The sequence below is a fragment of the Lathamus discolor genome, chromosome Z (genome assembly GCF_037157495.1).
Source record: "Lathamus discolor isolate bLatDis1 chromosome Z, bLatDis1.hap1, whole genome shotgun sequence".
NCBI classification, from domain to species: domain Eukaryota; kingdom Metazoa; phylum Chordata; class Aves; order Psittaciformes; family Psittacidae; genus Lathamus; species Lathamus discolor.
Window position 1 is genome coordinate 22967654 of NC_088909.1, and position 22164 is coordinate 22989817.

At 56.5% G+C, this 22164-nt stretch overlaps 1 protein-coding gene across 1 annotated transcript; it reads left to right on the forward strand.

Annotated features, from left to right (window-relative positions):
• Positions 1–605: 605 nt before the first annotated feature.
• LOC136005858 (uncharacterized) lies at positions 606–20679 on the forward strand. Its single transcript, XM_065663751.1, has 27 exons — positions 606–1004; positions 6693–6777; positions 7246–7671; positions 8162–8285; positions 8365–8512; positions 8597–8725; positions 9371–9487; positions 10018–10063; positions 10404–10504; positions 10586–10701; positions 11295–11569; positions 12147–12258; positions 12523–12791; positions 12922–12982; positions 14990–15036; positions 15458–15487; positions 15565–15727; positions 15806–15923; positions 16460–16600; positions 16679–16801; positions 16885–16924; positions 17009–17109; positions 17609–17721; positions 17866–18149; positions 18662–18755; positions 19194–19480; positions 19907–20679. The coding sequence occupies exons 1-27, from the start codon at positions 621–623 to the stop codon at positions 20020–20022; spliced, it is 4050 nt and encodes a 1349-aa protein (XP_065519823.1). The 5' UTR covers positions 606–620; the 3' UTR covers positions 20023–20679.
• Positions 20680–22164: the final 1485 nt, after the last annotated feature.

A 22164-nucleotide genomic window follows, 5' to 3' on the forward strand; every position in this document is an offset into this window, starting at 1 on the left:
TATCTGCATTGCCTTTCCTGTGGAGCAGGAGGTTGTTTCTTCCCTCAGCAGAAAGAAGCCTCATTCAAGCCACTGAACCTATCTGCAAGGGCAACTCTTTTATTTACCCACAGCATTTCCCGGAGCTCTCCCTGCCTGCCCTGCTCCCTCCAGCTCCTGGCAGCGCCGGCTCCTTCCTGCGCGGCTGTTTTAAAGACACACAAAGGAGCTGGACGCGGGCACTGCTGGCAGAGCCTTTGGCAGCTCCTCCAGTTCCCGTTGCTGCCACGACACCTCCAGCACCAGCTCCCACTGCGGGGTACCGAGGGCAAAGGGGCCCGGTGCCCAGCTCCAGCCTTGGGATGGGTCGTGAGAGCTGTAGGGGGTCACATCCAGGCTCTGTGCTCCCCTCTTCTGGGGATGTGCTATGGGGGGGTACCAGCTCCCCTGAGTTGGGTCCTGGGCTGCGTGCCCTGCTTCCTACCTCCCTCATTTCCTGCAGGAGCGGGGCAGGGTTCGCAGGGACACGCTGTCCCGGCTGCTTTCCCATTAATTGTTATTTTTTAATCCCGTTTGCAGCCAGGCGTGCAGCCTCCCAGCTCCCTCTGGATGCCCGCCAGCCCGGAGCTGAAGGGCACGGGATGGGGCACCCAGATCTCCGTAGCGTACCCAACCGCGGTCCCCGCTCCCATCCCATCCCAGTCGCGGCCGCGCGGGGTGATGCAGCCCGGTGCTCCCGGCCTGGTGCTCCTAGACTGAACCGGGCAGAGCCGGACAGGTGCCGTGACCGAGGGCGAGTGGCCCCACTGCGACCACGGCGAGCTCTGCAGCGGTCGGTGCGACGCGAGTCCCGCCCCGCTGAGTCACCGCCCGCCCTGGGGGACGAAGAGGGGCGGGCCCGTCTGTCCCGATGCACCGCGCCGAGGCGGCAAGGTGCGGCGCTGAGCGGAGCTGAGCCCAGCCGGGCCGTGCCTGGCCGAGCCGAGCCGAGCCGGGGCAGCGCGCCCAGCCCGTCCCGGGCACAGGTATCGGCGGCAGCGGGGAGCGGGGAGGGAGGGGGAGCGCCGGAGGAAGGGGTCCGGTGTTTGCTGTTGGGGTGCTGGAGGCCGTGGTGAGGGGCGCTACGCGGCTTGCCCGTACTGGGGAGACTGGGACGGGATGCTGTGGGGTCCGCGATGCGGGCGGGGAGGTGTTGGGGTGAGCGGGGGGTGTGCGACATCTGCCGATGCTGGGGGCAGCCCTGCAGGACTGGTGGGTGGCAGTGGGCAACAGCACCCCGGGGTGCTCAGCTGGCCGGCAGGGCAGGGATGGAGATAAGGAGGGCTCCGTGAAGACCTCGGGGTAGCCCCAGCTCCATAGATACGGAGGGGGACATTTTGCCTCCCCGTGCCTGAGTGCGCAAGCATCAGGGTCTCTGCTGGTTGGTGGCCATGGGGTGAGTGGTCTGGTGAAGCCTCCATCCCTGGGGAATGGGACTTACCCTCCTCGCCGCCGTGGAGTTGGGCTGGATTCCCTGGATGCAGAGCCACACAGTCCCCATATCCATCTGGGACCAGCTGCTCCCAGCACAGCTGAGCCCCATGAAGCCCCTGCCACCAGGCCAGAGATTGTGTGTGGCCTCTGCTTCCCACCCTAGGGACCCACCAGTGCTGGGTGGTGCAGCATCCCAGTGGTACTGCGGCGTGTCTCGACAGGGCGATCTCCCTCCCCTAAAATGCCTGTTGGGGGATTCCTCCTGCACCATCTCTGCTTGCTGCTGCTGGTCCTGGCACGCTGCTGTGGGATGCGGGATGCTCTGGGTGCTCCCTGCCCACAAGCTGCCTGAGCTGCCCCTTGGGAGGGACCAGCAAAGCCCAGTGAGGCCAGCTGGAGAACTGAAATGAAGTCTCCTGGAATAACCTCCTGGCAGCACGTCCTCATGGCTGCTGGGGAGGAATCTCAGCCAAAGCTCATTTCATGGTCCGAGGGCTGCAGTAACCCCCCTCCAAGCTCCTCTGCCAGGGGGGAGGCAAAAGTGTTTCAGAGATGGAGCGGGTCCTGCAGCCACAGTGGGTTTTGCCATGCCCCTCACTGGCTTTGCAGCTCCCATGTGAATGAAGTGAGGACTAAAAATGCTGCATACTTGGTTGCAGGCCAGCTCTTAATCCCACGGCCTGGGGGCTGCTATTCACAGAGCAACAGGTTTGCAAGCAACTGCATGCTGCTGGGATGGGCACCCCGGGCTGGCACCCCGGGTGCTGGCCATCCCCACACTGCAGTGGCACCCATGGGTGCTGGCGGGACGTGGTACTGCAGGGTCTGCAGCCATTGTGCCAGCTCCCTGTGGTGCCAGTGGGCAGCAGCCTGTCAGCTCCCGTTTTTCAGGAGCGCTCCAACATGCCAGCTCCTTTCCCATCAGCTCCCTGGCAGTTGGGGTTTGGCAGGAATTTGGAGGGGCTGTGCTTATGGCCTCTTACCTGGCTTCTGAGGTGCTGCAGACATTGCCCTGGCTGTGCTTGGCTTTCCTGCAGCCAGAAAGGCCTGCCGGGACCTGGTTCCCCCTCACCAGGCTCCAGGTTAGCCGCTTTCCATGCCAAATGCCTGGGAGCCTGATTTGGGGTGGTCCTAGGCTGCTCTGTGCTGCCCTGTACCTCTCTTCCCTAGCACCCATGGCACAGGCAGGCAATGGGGACTCTGCTCATGCAGAGGGGGACAAAAACTGGGTTGGGGTGTTTCAGGAGCTCTTTAAAAACCAGGTGTGTGATTTGGGTGGAGAGAAGGTACAAAGTGACCCACAAAGAGGCCAAGGGTCTGCTCCTGAAGAAGGCTGAGCAGTGAGAGTGCACTATGAGGGCTGCTGGCGGTACCCCCTGAGCCAGCAACACAGCATGAGGTGCTGGGAGAGGACAGCCCGCACCACTTTATTCCCATTTCATGGCAACCTTCAGTTTGGCACTGGTCCCTTGCATGCCACCGAGCTCTGCACCGTGTTGCCTGGGTGCTGGAGGAAGCAGTGGTTTGAGTTGGCTGTGGCATGTCTGTGGTGGGGTGAGGAAATGAAATTTTGGTTTACATTTTTAGTGTTACAACCTGGCTTTAAACAAATTCACCTTGGGAGCCTCAGGCGCTGGTGGTCTGCCTATGCCAGCCTCTCCCCTGCTCTCCCCACGCCTGCTGGGGAAGGGATGGCTGCCAGCAGCTGGCAAAGGACGGATCTCCTCCACTCCCGTGGGAATTTTTATCAGGTCTGATTTTGTCCTGTCAGCAGAACTCAGCTCGGGGGTGCTGGGTGTTGTGCACAGCCCCACATCCTGGGAAGAGCCAAGCCCATCCCATGGCACAGGCTTGGCATTAGAAAGGCACTGGGTTGGGCTCTTCTGCCCCCGTGACAGGAATGGCTTGCATGCTAATGCAGTGAATAACAGGCACGAGCCGTCGGCTGAGGACAAGGGCCCTGTGTGAAGACCCATGGGACTGATGCTGGGGCATCCCCCCTGTGCTCCCTACTGCCATGCAAAGCTGTTGCGCACCTCACAGAGCCTCTCCGTGCCTCAGTGTCTCCATCCCGTTCCCGAGTCCTTGCCTGGGTGACAAGTGGCAGGCTCGTTGGCATCTCGAGGAACAGTGTCAGTGCTATTTTCCTAGTGGACCTGGAAGGGAAGCAGGTCAAATGCCCTGACTCTCCCTGTTTCTGGTGTTTGAGGCATCAGAGCATTCTTCCCTTCTTGGGAAAATCATCATGGCCAAAAGCCATGTGCCATCTCCAAAGGCTTAAATACCTGCTGCCAAGTCACCCTCAGAGAAGTAAGGTGGTAGGAAACACTGAGCTTTTTTGTCTTGTGGGGTTTTTAGGGTTTTTTTCCGTTTGCATGTAAGTTTAGAGGCCACCATGTTATTCCTTGACTTTTTTTTCCAAGACCAAAGTGTTCTTTGAATGGCAAAGCGAGGGTGCAGTGTGATACCTGAGGAGAGCCTCCTACCCAGCCAGTGGTGAGGAAGCCTGCTCCAGCCTGGCCACCTCTTTTTACATCATCTGGCTGGTTTGGGGTCTAAACCAGGAGTTTTTCTGTGCATTACTCTTCTTGGACGAGCTCAGCCCCCCAGGGGCAGCAGGTAAAGCCATCCTGCCCTGGGTGAAGGGGAGGTAGGATTGGGTGCTAAAAGGTTTGGTCACTGTGATAGCACAGGGCTTTTGTAAATGGGTGACGCTGGGGTGGCAATGCCGAGTATCCCCACTGCTATCCAGGGAGGATGTCCCTCCACTTCCACTGTGAGCTTGGCACTTTCACCTCCCTCCAGTGCTGCAGGCACTGACGGGAACTTTGTTTTCCCACTGAGAAACCATTTCTGGGGGACTTTCTTTTGCTATTGTTCAGCTCAGGAAACAGCCATTGCCGTCGAGATGAGTGGGACCATATAGGGCTTGGAGGGGAAATACCAGCTCCCCCACCCACATCCCCACAGGGATTTCTTGTCCCTGTTGAGTAACAGCTAAAAGGGGCTGATCCTGTCCTCCAAGCACCCCAGGTAACATCCTAAAGATGCCAGCACAGTAGGATGGGCTGAAGCTTCGTTGGGATGCAGCATTCCTCATCCTTAGGGAATGCTTTCTTGGTGTGCTGGCTCTGTGCTATCACTATACTGTTGATGTTTGTATGCCACTTGGTTGCTTTTAAGCTGTCCGGGTGTTTCCCGTCACCACCGTCATTTTGTCACCCCAGATCCGTGCTTTTTGGATCCACATGTATGATTCCCAAGTGTGCAGCAAGGCACTGGGATGCCAGCCCTGCCCACATGCTGCCAAGTCCTGCTTGTGCCATACTCTTCCAGCCCACACCAGGAAGCCTCCTTAGTGCCACACTCAATTATGGCAGCAGGTTAATTAATAACCCGAAGCCCCATCTTCCAATGATAAACTGCTGCAAGAAGCAGACAGGGAGGGGCACAAGCAGCTGTGCCCATGGTGCTGCGCCAGTGCAGGATGTGCCCTGGATCCCTGCTGACCAGGAATGCTCCCAGGAGAAGCCCATGCTTGCAGGGAGATCTGCCAACAAGGATGCCAAGTTCTCAATCAAGTGATATTCCCACAGCCTCCCCATCTGACAGCCCCTGGGTGCCTGGGAAAGCTCAGGAGCCTCTTCAGGTGATGCTTGGTGGGTGCCCCATATCTGCTTGCAGCAAGCAGAACAGGATTCAGCCACTTGCTGGATTTTGAGAAGGATGCTGTGAGAGTGGCACGGGATGCAGTGATTGCAAAATAGGTGCTGGTTTGTATTTGGGCATTGGCAAGTGTTTGGCTCTGCTGGTTGGTCCAGTAGCCCGCATTGATGCTGTCCTGCCCTGGGGAGGTGCTCCCACTGGTTGCTGGATCACCAAGTGGTTTGGGTTGAAAGGGACCTTAAAGCTCATCCAGTTCCAGCCCCCTACCACAGGCAGGGACACCTTCCACCAGAGCAGTTAAAACAAAGCCAAACCAAAGACACTGCAGCATCCTTCATGCCCCACTTGTCAGTCGTGGGCTGAGCCTCGGTGCTCAAGAGATGATGGTGACACCACTGGAGATCTGAGGACACCTTTAGTTTTCCAGCTCACCACAAAGCCTCCCTAGCTCTAAAAATACCCAAAGCCACATCTCCTTCAGAGCACTGCCTGTCTGAAGCATCTCTGGGCTGTGAGTACACAAGGTCCTTGTGCGGCTGGGAAAGCGCACGAGGATTTATCCTTCCTTGCAGAAGCAGCCCTGACATTTACCTCTCCCACCTGCTGAAACAGGATCCCAGGCATCAACCTCCAGGCAGCTTTTCTTGGTGACTTCAAGAACCATCTCTCAGGAACGTAGAATGGCTTGAACTGGAAGGGACCTTAAAGCTCACCCACTGCCAACTCCTGCCACGGGCAGGGACACCTCCGACTAGACTAGCCTCGACCCATCACTGGGGCGATGCAGGGTGAGCAGGAAGTGAAGCTCAGTGGTCCCAGCAGCACCAGAGATGCAGTTTGTGGCATCGGGAAGGTGTAAAGCATGATGGGAAGGGCTGTGGGTGTGAAGGCTGTGGCTTTGTGGAGCACATGGATGCAGCACCACCGGAGGGTAGTTATCACTGGCTTGGGTGCAGCAGGTCACAGCAGCCCTGACTGCATATAAAGAAAAAGAAAACTGGTGGAGCAGAGTACAAGGTGAAGGGGTGGGGAAGAGGCTGCAGAGGACATTGCCTGCCTGGTCATGAGGGGCAGAAGGGGTTTTGGCAGCCACAGTTGCTCCAGGATGAGCCTGGGAGAGTCTGTTTCTGCCAGGCTGCAGTGACAGAGCAGTTTGCATTGTGCCTGGCTCCTCAGCTAATCTGCAGAAGCTGAGAACACCCGAGACAATAATTTCAGGGCTGCTGAACTAGGAAACCACCATTTCCTTCTGTTCCTATCACTTGCGATAAGAAGCCAAGGCCTGAACTGAAATCTGAGGCTGGGAGCAGAAGAGGGGACCCTCCTTCCTGCTCCGAGTCAACTGGTGGTTGGTGCCGGTGCTGGGGGGCTGGGGCACCCCTCAGTGCCCAGACCCCAGGGACTCGCTGCCGGCTGCCCCGTCCTTCCAGCCCTGGTGCTCATGGCTCCTCTGCACAGCAGAGGCACCAGGGAGCTGTTTACCACCACCACAGCCTTTGCTTTCCATCCCCTGACCCCATGGTATGGGTGGTACGCAAATACTCACGTGGCTCCTTTCCTTTGTACCCTTCCAGGCCCTGCTTTTTCCTCAGAGGCCAAGCCAAAGCAGAGAGCTTCCCAGGATGAAGGTCCTTCTTCTGCTCCTCTCCCTGCTCCAAGGTAGACTGCCCCAACTGCGTCCTGCCCTGGGATGGTGAGACAGGTTTGGGCTGCTGAAAGTAATTGGCAGCCCAAAAACCTGCTTGGGGAGTACTGAGGGGTGCTTGCTGCTGTGGTTTCCACAGAGGTGAAATGTCTCATGGGCTGATGTGCCTCTGGTGGGGTTTCTTGGGCAGGATGGATTCTTTCCAGGGAAAGGGGATGATCTCTGTCCATTACTTCTGGGGATGGAGAGGTCCTCTCTCTGCCTCTGCTGATGTGGCTAATAGCACCTGGGAGAGGGTGGTCCCGCAAGACTGGGGCTCCTGCTGCCTCAGGAGCCCTGACAAACCCTCCCAGCATGGCCACGGGGACATCGAGGAGGTGGGCCAATGTCACTGACATCACGCAGCCCATCCAGGACAGAATTGGGGTGACAGCGGCAGAAAGCCCGGCTGAACCACCAACTCCAAACGCTTGTGTACGCAGGGGTGGGAGCATGCGGCCACCAGGAAGAGGACTTCCGCTTCTGTGGTGACCGAAACCAGACCCAGAACAGCTCCATCATCTACGAGCACGGCCCTGCTGCCATTTCCATCGAGAACACAGCCCAGGCGCTGATCATAAGAAGGCCCTTTTTGCCAAGCAGGAGAAACTCCTCCTACAAGTACAGCTTGCCCCCCACGCTGGGCAGGTACCGCTTCTGCATCTGCTGGTTCAAGGCCAACAGCACCCTGCGGCTGGTGTACGGGAAGCAGAGCTTTCTCCTGGGCCGAGACCCAGCCAGCAGCAATGCCCAGAGGAAGCAGGGTCAGGAGACTGTGGGAGCCAGCACGTCCATCTTCAACGTGTCGTACATCTCAAAGGGCGGGAAGAACACCTCACTTGGCAGTACCTCTGAGTACTTCTTCCCCGGTAAAGGCAGTTCAACATTATTTCAATGAAATGCAGGGTTCCTTTCATCCCCAGCCCATTCTTATGCCATCAGCAGTTGGTGTCCCAGGATTTGGTATGGTGCTGATGTAAAGACACAGCTGAATGGTGATGGAAGGGGACCTAGGTTTGCTTCCAGCAGCCCAGAGGCAGGCCTGGATACCCAGGCTCCTGGAAGATGGAGATTTTCGAGTGTATTGCCCCCTAAAATCATGGGTTTTGCAGAAGTTCCAAGGGTCCCATCTGTACTGCTAGGCACCTAGCCAACCTGGTCCTGGTGGCCACAGTGGGAGCCACTGTGCAGCAGGAGAGACCCTCTAAGTTGAGGTGTCCATCAGGTCCCTGGGCTTGGGGCTGCCTTGAAGCCCTCTGCTTTCTGCTCCCACCAGTGCTGTGCCCAGTTGGTTGTGGGGCATGAGAAAGCCAGCTCTGCCTGTGTATTTCATGGCATTCTCTTCTGTGTGTCCTCCAGCCTCACCAGAGGACATGCCCATCTGGGAGCAGGACGTGGAGGAGCAACTTACTGCCTTGGACAGGCTCATTGGACAGCCTGCGGAGCCAGATGCAGGAGCCATGGAGCAGCGGGTGCTTCGTCGGTGAGTTCCCCACTTGTGCCGTTCCACTGCTGCTAATGTGGTGCTGGCTGCATCCCTCACTGCGCCCCCTTCCTGACAGCAAACTCGGGGAGGTGGAGAAGATGCTGGCCAAGGTGGAGCTTGAAGGGCGGAACCAGACCTTTGGAAAGGCCACTGTGCGTGCAACTGTCCTGATTGTCCAGCCCGCTCAGGCTCCTCAGAACCTGGTTTTTGCTTCCCAAAGACAGGTGGGTCCTCGGCAGCCAGTCCTGCTGGTCTTGGCTCACCAGTGCCCTCTCCTAGCCTCCATCCTCATGAGTCTCTCTTTGTAGGAGGACAGAGAGGTCCATGGGATCGTGGTGGACCTGCCAAATAGCCTGTTCATCATGACAAAGGAGAGGGAGGAGGTGGTAGACCACAGGGTGCTCCTGATGGACATCAGCAGCCAGACCATGTTCCAGGTGATGGCCACATGGGTGACATAGAATCATAGAATAGTTTGGATTGGAAAGGACGTTAAAGCTCATCCAGTCCCAACCCTCTGCCACGGGCAGGGACACCTTCCACTAGAGCAGGTTGCTCCAAGCCCCGTCCAAACTGGCCTTGAACACTGCCAGGGATGGGGCAGCCACAGCTGCTCTGGGCAACCTGTGCCAGGGCCTCAGCACCCTCACAGTAAAGATCTTCTGCCTTATACATAACATAAATCTCCCCTGTTCAAGTTTGAATCCATCACCCCTTGTCCTATTGCTACAGTCCCTGAGGAAGGGTCCCTCTCCAGCATCGTTGTAGGCCCCTTCAGATACTGGAAGGCTGCTGTGAGGTCTCCACGCAGCCTTCTCTTCTCCAGGCTGAACAGCCCCCGTTTTTCTCAGCCTGTCTTCATATGGTGGGGTGTCCCCACTGTGACAGTGATTCCAGTGATACAGGGCAGCAGCGATGCTGCCCAGACCAGGGTGCTGGTGCTTGCTTGCAGAAGATGCTTCAAAAATGAGCTGGAAGCTTGATAGGGAAGAGGTGGAGACCTTCCTGGGCACTCTCGGTCACTTCTCTTCTGGCAGCTCTCCCTTCCCACACTGCCATCACCTCCTCTTCTTTTCCAACAGGATGGAAACAGCAGCCAAGTCCTGGGTGACAAGGTGGTCGGCATCTCCCTGGTGGACACAGTGGTGGCCAACCTCTCCGACCCAGTGGTCCTCACTTTCTTCCATGGCCAGCTGCCAGTAGGTGGGGAAATAGCCTCATCAAACGTGATCCCACCAGGAATGGAGGGGCAGGGAGGGCTCAGGCCCTACCTGCTTAGAGATTTGTCACAATCCAGCAGGTCCATGCCGTTGCCTTGCCTGTACAGGGTCTGCTACATCTTCTGGGGCTGTACTGTGATCATGGCTTCACCGTGTGCACTGGTGGTGCTGCTGCCTGCGCCTATCCAGGAGATGCTGCTTTGCATATGTGTCACCTCTAGCACAATCGTCAGGGCTGGGGGACACTTTGAGTTAACAGTCCCACAGCTCATTCATGGTCCTGTTGGGCGCCTGCTCAACGCTGAACCCCTTGTTTGAAAAAGGGGACCTGGGAGGAGGAATCTGCTCCACAAGCTGCCAAGAGAATGGTCTCTGCCTGTCCCCACAGGGCAGTTTTTCTCCTGAGACCGTCTCTCCTCCTGCCCCGTGTTCTCCCCTGTCAAATGTAGTGGCCTTGCAGCAAACCCACCGCTGCATCCTGCTCAGGGCCTGTGCTTTTGTCATTGCAGAGGAACGTGACCCCACTGTGCGTCTTCTGGCGGGAGGACACCACTGGTGAGTGCTTCTGCGCTTGGTGTGGAGCCAGGCTCTGCCTTTGCTCCTTTTGCAGGGTACCACAGATCCACTGGCACGAGTAGAAGTTCCTCTGCACTTCCCTTCCTCACTCCAGCTTCATAAATCTTTCCCACGGGTTGATTTCAGATTCTTCCCTAGCCTGAGAGCTTTCTCTGTCCCCGGGGATGCCAAGGGTGCTATCTGAATGTGTGCTTGGCCTGGGACAGACTGGAACCCCCACTTTGGTTCTCCTCCCTGCCATAGACAACTTGTCCTGAGGATCCCCAAACCCAGAGATGTTCCTGCTGCTCATCAGATGCTGTCCCTTTCTCTTAAACAGCCAACTCTGGGAGCTGGGACAGCTTCGGTTGTACAACAGAGACAGGGGGCAGCTGGACAGAGTGCAGATGCAACCACCTCACCTACTTTGCCGTGCTGATGGTGGGTAGCACCCTCCCATAGCTCTCCACATCTTTCCCACTGGCTGTTTTTCCTCATCATCTCATTCCTCCCTCTCCTAAGGTTTCCTCCCTGGAGATCACCTACATACACAGGGATTATCTGAGTATCATAACCTATGTCGGCTGCCTGATCTCAGCTTTGGCATCTGTTTGCACCATCTTATTCCTCTACTTCAGGTACAGTGTGACAGTTTGCCCCATGCTCCCTGTCTTTGTCCTGTCCATTGCCACTGCACCTGGGTGGATGCAAGCTTTCCAAATGCAGTGGGGTGGCCTGGCTGGGAGTATGATGATGGAGACATGTGTGAAGAAACCAGAGTTCTCCTGTCCAGAAACTGCCCGTTGGTCAGGTCTCCTGCAGGGCACTCAAAAACTGTTTTCAATGGCTGTTTTCAATGACTTTTGGTTGTTGATACGAATTCACAAGCAGAAGCCTGAAAAGATCTGTCAAGGGCCCAGTGGAGAAAATGAGTATCTTCTCCTGAGTCATGTCACTGATCCTGCATGGATGATTCAGAGCTGAAATGATGTTGCTCCCTACGCCACTTGGCCCAGACCTGAGATGAGGGCTCAGCTGCAGGGCCTTGGATTTGCACATGTAATGATGGTCCCAGCTGTGGGGCCAGGCTCTCAGCCCCTGACACCACCAGAGGGTCTCTGTGCTTTTCTGGTTGGGACAAGTTGCCCAATGCAGAGCTATGTTGTGGGGCACCAAGGGGCAGGCCACACCACAGGTGTGGTGGTGATGTGTCCCCACCTTGACCCTCCAGGAGCAAGCAGCGAGACCAGATCACGAGCATGCACATCCACATGAACCTGCTGGGTGCCATCTTCCTCCTGGATGTCACCTTCCTCGTCTCTGAGCAGTTGGCTTCCAGCAGCAGCGAGGCTGTCTGCAGAGCTGGTGGGCTCTTCCTGCACTTCTCCCTCCTGAGCTGCCTCACCTGGATGGGCATTGAGGGCTACAACCTCTACCGGCTTGTGATTGAAGTCTTCAGCACCTACCATGACCACTTCCTCCTCAAGATCTGCCTGGTCGGCTGGGGTGAGCATGGGGGAGGCAGAGAGGCCCCACAGGCCAAGGGGTGGAGGGCACCTGGGTAGGTCTTCCCCACCGTAGATGGTTCCTATATGGGGATGGAGACATGGCTGTGGGGAAGCAGATGTCTGAGAGCAGAGGGATCTCTGCTGGGAGACTCAATGGAGAAGGAGACTCTATGGCTGAGAGTGGAAGCTGGCGGTAGAGCAAAGGTCATGACATAGCAGTGGGGTGCTCTTTCTGAAAGGAACACCCAGGGCAGCCCAGAGATGGGCTTGATGCAAGAAGCACCCGCACGTCTCTGCTGTGCTTCAGGCAGGGGGATGTGGCAGAAAGATCTCATGATCTTTCCTGGCCTAAAATTCCACAGCCCAGTTTGATCCTCTTGCTGGGGTTGATGCCGCACAGTCAGTCCTGCATTAGGGCTTACAGTAGGTGTCGTTGTGTGCTCCATTTTTAGTTCCTCTTGGTGGAGAGGATGTTGGTTTGTACTCTGTACAGGGAGAAAGGGGCAACGAGTCCTTCCAGGAGCTCCAAGGGCTGGGGACTAGGGAGGTCACTTCACTCTGTTCTTGTCACCCAGGACTCCCCTTTTTCTGTGTGATGCTGATCTTCCTGGCCAGCTGGAGAAACTACGGCCCCTTCTCCATTCCCATCTATGAATCCATTGGTGGCAAATCCACCAACGCGACCATGTGAGTCATCAGAACTGGGTTGCCTGGTCCTTGGTCTTAGATGAAGTCAACTGGATAAACCTCCACTGTGTCCCACAGTGTCTCCTCAGACATCCTGTGGCTTTCCTGGGGCTCTGTACAGGGCGGTGGTGGGATCCCCTCCTCCCTGTTTCACTAAGCTGGGTTCTGGGCTTGCACCACACCTTCGTGTTCCTCCCAATCCCTCAAGTTCATGTCCGCGTGGGGTGACACAGCATAACCCTCTGCCCACTCTCCTCTCTCCAGATGCTGGATTACGAGCCCCCTGATCCATAACGTTGTGAACCTGGGTTTCTTCAGCCTGGTGTTTCTCTTTAACTCGGTCATGCTGGGGGCCATGGTCCGGGAGATCCTCCGACAGAATAACAAAGGCCACAAGCTCAAGCATGTTCTTGCCCTCTTTGGGCTGAGCATCCTGCTGGGCATTCCCTGGGCGCTGGTCTTCTTCTCCTTCACCTCTGGCGTCTTCAGCCTCATCTCCCTCTACCTCTTCACCGTCATCAACTCCCTCCAAGGTGAGCCAGGGATGCAGGGCCCCTGTGAAGGGGTGTTGGTGGGGTGGTGACAGGTACGGGAGGAGCTGTCCCTGGCAGGCTGCTGCCTCACTTGAGAGGATTTGCCCACCTTTCCTCCCTTGTCTCCTAGGCTTTCTTATCTTTCTCTGGTACTGGACCATGGTGCTGCAGGCGAGGAAGTCCTCTGATTTGTAGAGCGGCTCCGATGGCACCCAACTGCAGCCCAAGAGCAGGCAGAGCCCCACTATGGCTGTGCCGAGCCAAGGACAGCCACAGGAAGGACCAACGCCGTTCGCTTTGCTACAGCACCCACCTCAGGGGCTGCTGGAGCCCTGGGTCCCCTCATCTCTGCCAGTCCCCTCACCAGCTTTCCCTTGGTATCCCTTGGCTTGGCATCCTTGGGGCAAGAGGGAAGGATGCTCACCCAGGCAGTGGGAGTTGCAAGATGTGGAAGGGGCAGAGACAGGCTCCCTGGTGCCTCTGGATGTCCCCTCCCATGCCCTGAGGCCAGGGATGAGCCTTTTCCCTGGTGGAAAAAGCCCTGTCTTCAGCCCTTGCTGGTGGTTACCAAGAAGGTTCATCACCAGTGAAGACAGCCCCCTCAAGCAGCTGAAATGGTGTATTTTTGTTAATTTGTTGAATGCCTATTTTCGGATGGTGCAGAAGTTCAGTGGGTGCACCTGCACACCAGACTTGTGCCCATTAAAGTTGTTCCTGCTTGGAGCATGGCTCGCTGGGGTCTCTCTGCTGGGCATGTTGGCAAATTGGTGAGCTCTCCGATGGGATCCATCTCTCAGCCAGGGTTGTCCCATCGTGGGCAGGACCTGGTGTGTATCCCGAATGATTCTGCTGAGCTGGTCCAGTGATGATGCTCCTGGCAGAGCACTGGTAGCCCAAGGCCATGGGGATCAGGGTGATAGCGGGAGATACTATGGCTTGGGAAGCTACTGTGGTCTCCAAAGACCCTTGTACTCAGCACTTGTGAGGCAGCACATCAAATCCTGTGTTCAGTCTGGGGCCCCTCACTACAAGAGAGACATTGAGGTGCTGGAGCTGGTCCAGACAAGGGCAATGGAGCTGGGGAAGGGCCTGGAGCGCAAGTGTGATGGGGAACGGCTGAGGGAACTGGGGGGGCGTTTAGTCTGGAGAAGAGAAAGCTCAGGGGAGACCTTATCGCTCTCCACAACTGCCTGACAAGAGGATGGAGCCAGGAGGTGGCTGGTCTCTGCTCCCAAGGAACAAGGGATAGGACGAAAGGAAACGGCCCCATGCTGCACCAGGGATGGTTTAGACTGGAGATTAGGGACAATTTCTTCCGCAGATGATCACGCATTGGAACAGGCTGCCCAGGGCAGTGGTGGAGTCACCATCCCTGGAAGTGTTCCCAGACTGTGTAGATGAGGCCCTCAGTGACATGGTTCAGTGGTAGCCTCAGCAGTGCTGGGAATGGTTGGACTTGATGATCTTAAAGGTCTTTTCTAACCTGGTTGATTCTGTGATTCTATGACCATCACTGCCCAGCAAAGAGGAAGGCCGTTGGAGGATGGGAATCCAAAGAGGGAGTTTTTGCAGGACAGGAATCGTCTCAGTGCCTGCAGGGCAGAATGCAGCAATCCTGGCTGTGCTGCTTGCAAGCCCAGCACTGTGTCTCTCATCCCACCAGTTTGTCTTCTGGACAATGCTTCACTTGCGGCTCATCGCCCTCTGCAGGGATTCTGGCTGGGACGGGGGAACCTTCCTACGAAGGGGATATTTCATTCCCAGCAGCTCACAGCAAAGCGTGGTGGCATGCCTGGTTTCCTGGAGTAACACAATCAGAATGGTTGGGTTGGAAGGGACCTTAAAGATCAGCTACAAAGGGTTGGGATAGGGATACTCCGACATGTCGCTCTGGTAGGGACTGTCAACCAAGGATTTGCAGGATGTGGCTGAAAGGGGAAAGACAAAAGCCCCAAGTCAGATGGAAGTGGCCAAGAAGGAAGGGACATGACTGACAGTTACTGTGAGCTGGGGCAGGAGGTCACTTGCAAACCCACAGGAAGACGTGAGGGGTTCTCAGAAGGGAAATGAAGAGACAGCCGTTGCCTCAGGAGCAGTCACAAGCCTCAGGGGAGCCCAGGGAGGAGCAAAGCTGTTGGTACGTGAGGAGCAGAGCGCTGTGGGATGGCTGGGAGCAGCTCGGACACCACACAATGCAGTATGAACCTGCTCCTGGGCACAGCCCTGCTGCTCCTGGTGCTGCCTGGTGAGTGATGGATCAGGGGGATGTGGGCAAGTGCGGGCTTGGGTGTGGGTTTTCCCATGGAAAGCACTGATTCAAAGACCACACTAGGGTTTCACCATGATATGTGGCTGGACCAGGAGGGAGAGTTTCTGCTGGGATGTGTGGAGAGCTGGCAGTGGGGTGGGTTTGCTTCTGGGGCTGTTTTAAAACCTGGGACCAGCAGCCCAGGGTCTTATCTTCAGCCACCAAGGGGCTGGATGTAGTGGCTTTGACTTCTCCAGCCCTGATGCTGTCCATGTTTTAGAAGCCCGTGTAACTGAAGGGCTGCTCCTGTTGAGCCTGGCAGCTGCCAGATTCTGCTGCCTCCCCTCCTGCTGGAGCAGGGGAGGGCTGACCTGAGATGTTGGGGTTTTTCCCCCATTTCCCCACGCTTTTCCTCCAGACACTGCCAGGGGACAGGAGATCTGTGCTGGTGAGTGGTCCCTCCATCCCTGCCTGGGTCCCCAGTGCCATGCTGCCCAGTGGTCACCTTGTTCCCCTCCTGAGCAGACCTGGTGGGTCGGGGTGATGGGCAACACCAGTGCTGCAACGTGATGGTGGAGGAGGAGGAGCGAGGGGACAGGACGCTCAGCCCCGACCTGCCCCGACACTGCCCGGAGCTGGGGCGCTCGGGCAGCCCCGCATGTGCCTGCCTGCGGGAGCGCTGGCTCAGGTGAGGGCAGCCTGGGCATGGCAGGGTCTGGGGGCTCAGCCCCGCATGTCACAGGTCCCATGGCCCCCTGTCCTGCAGGCTGCTGCAGGTGGTGGGGCCAGTGCTGCACAGTCGTCTGGCCGGGATGAAGGCACTGCTCCTGAACGTCAGCAGGGCTGTCACCCGGGACATCCTCATCTCTTTTTCCCCCATGGAGGTGAGACGTGCCCCTCTCTCTTGCTTGGAGGGGCCTGTGCCTTCTGAGCATCCCTCAGTCCCTGCCCCGGGGCTTGGTGCACCATGGCGTGCTCTTTCTGGACCTTGTTCCACGGTTGCATCATGAGCCAACATCAGCTTTAGCTTCTCTTGCAAGAAGTCATGTTAAATAGTGTTAGGGAGGGAAGAGCCTCCCTGAAGAGCTGGTGGTCAAGGTGAGGGGGAGGTAGATGGGGAACGTGTAGGACGTTGTGCCTTCTGCCCACACAGCAGCTTTCCCACTGTCTGGATGTCGCAGGGAACCACATCCCATGGGGTGATGGTGGGCTGGAGCTCTCCTGGGACCTACTCCCAGCTCTGCCTTTTTCCTGCTGGCTGCTAGGGATGAGGTTCTCCCCTTCTGAGCTGGGGTTCTTGCTGATGTTGCTGAGCAAAACCCATCCAGGCAGGGCTGAATTTATGCCTAGAGCAATGCTGGTGGGTCCTGAACAGAGAGATGATGCTGCCAGCAGCACCTACCACCCTTTTCTGTCACAGCACCCCAGGATGCTGAATGTGACGGAGAAGGGGAAGGCAGGAAAAATCTACCTCCCCCGGGGTATATTCCGGTCCCTGAGCAGCCAGACAGTGCACTTGGTGGTGATGGTCCTCAACATCTCACAGCTGGGCATGTTCCAGGTATGAGCCGGTGTTGCTGGCATCCCTCTGGCCACCGCTACCTGCTGACTTGGCTCAGGCGGCGCTGCCCCCACACAGGAGGTCAACCAGACAGGGCAGGTCCTGGATGACACCGTGGTGGGCATCACAGTGGGAGAGACGAGCATCTCCGGGCTGCGGGACCCCGTGCAGCTCACCTTCACCCATGGACGGCTGCCCCATGTCAGTCAGCTGTGCCCTCCTTCCCTCCCTCCCCTGCTGCTTCTCACTGAGGTGTTGGCTGATGCTGGTCTCTCCCCTTGCAGGGCATCACCCCACAATGTGTCTTCTGGGATCCCAGCAAAGGTCCGATCCTCACTGGGGCCTCGTTGGGGCCAGGTGTGGGTGCTGTGCCTGGCACTTGGGGTCATCATCCTTTGCCTGTTTCAGGGCAGGCAGGAGGCTGGAGCAGCAGTGGATGTGACACACAGCCCCAGGACAAGGGGACACATTGCTCCTGTGACCATCTCACCTTCTTCACGCTCCTGCTGGTGACAACCCTACTCCCTACAGATCCTGTCTGTGCTGTATGCCCCACCACGGTGGCCCCTTGGGTACCACCAGTAGCGGCACAGGGGCAGTTAGAGCTGCTCCAGGGCAAACCAAGGTCCCAAAATCAAGCCCGGCTCAGGAGGGCAGCAGCAACTCGGTGGAGTGGGTACCTGGAGAAAACAGCCCCCAGCCTAGTGCAGGTTCTGGAGCAGCAAGGCTTGGGGTCCTGTCTGCTGCTGGAGGTGCTCACAGTGATCCACCATGGTCTGCCATGAGCATGTCACCTTCACTCATCCCTTACCCCACCCCAGGGAGGATCTCCTCTGAGCCACCGCTGCCCCACTGCCCCCAGAGACCTTCTGGGGAAACAGACTAGGGGCTTGCCTGGAGTCTCTGGAGCAGCCACCAGAGCCAGCAGCCCCGTGGCTTTGGTAGCTGCAGTTGTGTTGTCTAGGTTAGTCCAGGGCCTGTCTAACCCAAAGTGCACGTGTTTGGCAGAACCCAGCTCTGGATAGGTCCACAGCACAAGCCCTGATGTCTGTTGCCACTGCTGGTTGCGGTGTAGCCATAGCTTTCTCCATCTTCACCATTGCCTTCTGCATCTTCTTCAGGTAGGATGTGCCAGCATCCCCCTAGGGACTCATCAGGCTGGGAGGGGTGTAGGGCAGTTCTGGTGCTCCTGCATGAGCCTGCTGTGACACAGGGCACTGCTCATCTGTGACCCTGCCTTTCCTGCTCCCCCTGGGGACACTCAGGTGCAGGTTCAGGTCCGAGGAGACCCTTCGCATCAACCTGGGGCTGCATGTAAACCTGTTGGGCAGCTTGCTCCTCCTCAACCTGGCCTTCCTGCTCAACAGCAGGCTCTCCGCTGGAACCCTGCCGGGGACCTGCAAGGTCCTGGGGGGGTTCACCCACTACTGCCTGCTCTGCTGCTTCACCTGGATGGCACTGGAGGGCTGCCACCTCTACCTTCTCTTTGTCAAGGTCCTCGGCACCTACATCCACCACTACTTGGGGAAGCTGTGCCTGGTGGGCTGGGGTGAGCACCATCAGCCTCAGTGAGAGATGGGCGAGAGGCAGGCAACAGGTTACAGCCAGAGGGGAAACTGGGTGATGCAACAGTGGGCAGAGAATGAGCAAGCCCCTGTCCTGCCCACAGCTCTTTCAAATGTCGTGGTCAGGACTGAGAAGTGTCTTATACGGGCTTGGGGCATCCGCACGTTCCACCCTGCTGGGGAACATCCTCCTGCTCATCAAGCAGCTGATGTCCCTGGGGGTCTTTCTTCACCCATTGCCCTCCACAGCACCGTGGGAGGCACTGGAGCAGAGGAGGGGACACATTGAGCCCTGGTACTCAGCACTGTACCTCCTTCTCCACATCATGTCCCAGCAGCAAACACTGTGCCCCCAGCACTTATGCAACCTCTGCGGTCTCTAAGCTCCATCTTCCTGGAGGCCAGCACACCCAGGGCCATGCAGAGGCCCCAGGCGATGACCTTGTTTCCTTTTTGCCTTCCTGTCCTCCCCCAAATGTCTCCCTTTTTCTTCCAGGCTTCCCCGCTCTTGTGGTGGGGGTGGCAGGAGCCATCAGCAGCTATGGAGAATACAGCATCCAGACCATGGACCACCAGGTCATAGCCCGCCTGTGCGTGCCCCAGCACCCACAGGGCTTAGGGGGCCCTTTGGCGAGGGCAGCAGTAAGCTGGTCCTGCTGGGAGGGTTGGGGTGGTTGGCTGCACCCGTCCTGCTCGGCTTTACGCTGCACTTCTGCTTCCCCAATTGTGATTGCAACACAGCAGCCAGAGCTGTGGTAACCACCACCTCTCGTGCTGAGCCTGCAGCCCCCAGGCCACGGAGGAACATCCAAGGATCACAGGGAGCTTCCCCAGGCTCCCTCTCCCCAGCTGAGCAACATGAGGGCAGCAGATACGCAACACTGTTCCCCCTGCTTCGCTCTGGCCTTGGAAACCCCCCCCAGCACAAGGGTGTCCCTGCATCCCCAACATGTGCCCCTGGGGAGGCCCTCATGGGTGCTGCTGGGGCCAGCAGAGCCACTGGAGGAACTATGGTTGTCTCTTTTCAGGTGCTGGATCACTTCCAAACATCTTCTGGTCCACTACATCACCAACTGTGGCTACTTCGGCCTCATCTTCCTCTTCAACACAGCTGTTTTTGGGGTGGTGATCCAGAAGAGCTGCAGTCTGCAGGGCACAGGGGTAGTACAGGGAGACCGCAAGGCCTGGAAGGTGGCCCTGGTGGCAATGGGGCTCTTCTGCCTGCTGGGAGCCACCTGGGCCCTGGCATTCCTCACCCATGGCACTTCCTCTGTGGCCATGCTCTACCTCTTCACCATGCTCAACTCCCTCCAAGGTCAGGGCTAGCTCCAAGCTGGGCATCCTGGGCTTGGGTGGGGAAGATGGAGGAGCAGGAACCAGCCTGGTAGTGGCTTGACAAGGGTTCCCAAGGCACCAATATCTTCCCAGCACTTCCCTTTGGCAGGGAAACAGCAGGTCCCAGCCACCAGCATGGAGCTGGTCATGGCTCCTAACCACATCCACTCCACTGGGGGTGGTTTTCCTCAAAGGAAGTCATTTGTTAGCAGAGGAAGAAGGACATTATCCAACCAGGGCATGACTCAGCCAAATGGCTCACCATGAATCATGGGGAGACCCTCCTGCCAGAGCAGGAGCGAGCTGGGGGAACACCCTGAAAGCGGCAGGGAAAAGCCAGCAGCATCCCAGCAGGATGCTTCACACTATATCCTGCTGCTGAGTGTCTGCCTTCCTTTCCCTGCAGGAATCTTCATATTCATCTGGCTGGTTGTTCTCTACTACCCAAAGGCAAAGGAGACCGTTGGCTCCTTCTCCCACATCATCAGACCTGACAAAGCCACCACTGCCTCCCAGGACTAGCTGCTGGCTGCACCTCCCTCCCTGCCTGCATGTGCCCCTGCAGGAAGCATGCCTCAATTGCAGTAGGTGCAGCTTCCCACAGAGGATGAGGGCTCAGTTTACCATGCCTCTGTTTACCCTTCAGTGGGCATGACCCGCTTTAGCAGTGGATGCATTTTGCTTCAGCCCAGCCTGCTGTGGGCAAGGAGTTCTGGAGACATCACTTCTGCCAAAGTCCCTCCATGCTGCAGCTGCACCAGGGTCTTGAAGCGCCCCTGATCTCCTTCCCCAGGGGCTCTTGTGGGGGCAAGGGGGGAACCCATGAATCATCTGCCTTCAGCCAGGATGGGGCCATCCTACTCTGCTAGAGATGGCCTTTGGTGCTGGACCAGCCCAGTGGTGGGTTTTTCTGCTGTTGGAGGTGGGATGATTGACTCCAGCCCACACTCAGGGGGTTCAGGGCTGGGAATCATCAGAAACAGAGAAACCCCATGAGGTTCTTTGTGATATATCCCCTCCAAACAGACTGAGGCTGAGCTCTTTGGGCAGGGATCTGCTGAATATCCCTCCTTTCCCAACCATTTCCAGGAGGTCACTGTGCTTCAGCTGAATGCGCACGTGGCCACTCCTCTTCTTTACCTGTGTTTTAGTATTAAATCTCTGTCAGCTTTCTGAGCAGTTTGATTTTAGTCTTTGATGCTCACAATATTGTTTATTATTTGCTTTATACTAGGGATGTTTTGGTGGGTAAAAGTCTTTCCTGGGTTCAGCAGTAGCAGTCATTATTCTCCTTCTTGATAGCTGGTGCAGTGCTGTGTTTTTGACTTTCAGCCTGGGAACAGCGCTGATAACACCGATGGTTTTAGTTGTTGCTCAGTAATGCTTACTCCAACCAAGGACTTTCTGAGTCTCATGCTCTGCCAGGGAGAAGGGGAAGCCGGAGGGAAGCAGAGACGGGACACCTGACCCAAACTGACAAAAGAGGTATTCCATACCACAGCACGGCATGCCCAGTATAATATTAATATACTGGGGGGAGTTACCCAGAAGGGCTAGATCTCTGCTCAGGTCAGGCTGGGTATTGGTCAGTGGGTGGTGAGCGGTTGTATTCTCTTCCCTTGTTATTTCCCTTATCATTATTACTGGTGGTAGCAGTAGTGGTTTGTGTTATACCTTAGTTACTGGACTGCTCTTATCTCAGCCCATGGGAGTTACGTTCTTTCGATTCTCTTCTCCATTCCTCTGGGAGCGGAGGCAGGAAGAAGTGGGGGAGAGTGAGCAAGCAACTGCATGGTTCTGAGTTGCCAGCTGAGCTTAAACCACAACAAAGTCTTGCTGGGAATTTATTATGAATGAAAGGAGAAATCTGTCATGAATGAAGGATGAAATCTCCATGGATAGGTGTATATATATATATATACACATATATATATGTATATATATATATGCATGCACAGAGCAGCCCTTTCTCTACTAATGCTACATCTGTGTCACACAGAACCATGCAAAGCGCAGCTTTGGTGGGCAAGCATCTAGCTAGCTCTCCATGGGTGACTCTCTGGGAAGGAGGAAGGAACCTCCCATCACAGAATCATAGAATCCCAGGCTGTTCTGTGTTGGAAGGGACCTTAAAGCTCATCCAGTTCCAACCCCCTGCCACAGGCAGAGACACCTTCCACTAGATCAGGCTGCTCCAAGCCCGTCCAACCTGGCCTTCAACATTGCCAGGGATGGGGCAGCTACAGCTTCTCTGGGCAACCTGTGCCAGCACCTCACCCCCCTCATATAATGTTATAATTATGCAGACATGCATATCAGTAAGTATTTAAACTGCTTAGAAAGTTAAAATAAAAGCCTTGAACTGTATTGCCCACTCCACACTCACATTAGATGGACTGAGAACCTCACACTCTGCAAGGAAGTTAATTATTAGTTATTGGTAATGTTACTGCTCATTAGGGATATAAACCTAAGAATTGCTCTGTGTGCTCATTATTTAAGCATCCATAATACAACCATTATTGAGATAGACACTGGGTAGGACTGACCTGTGACCAGACTCAGCACAGCAGGTCAAAAGTTCTTATGAACTCAACTGTGCGTGCACGGAAAAGCAAGTTTTGAATAAGTGAATAAGGATGCCTGAGAGCATGGGCCAGGAAG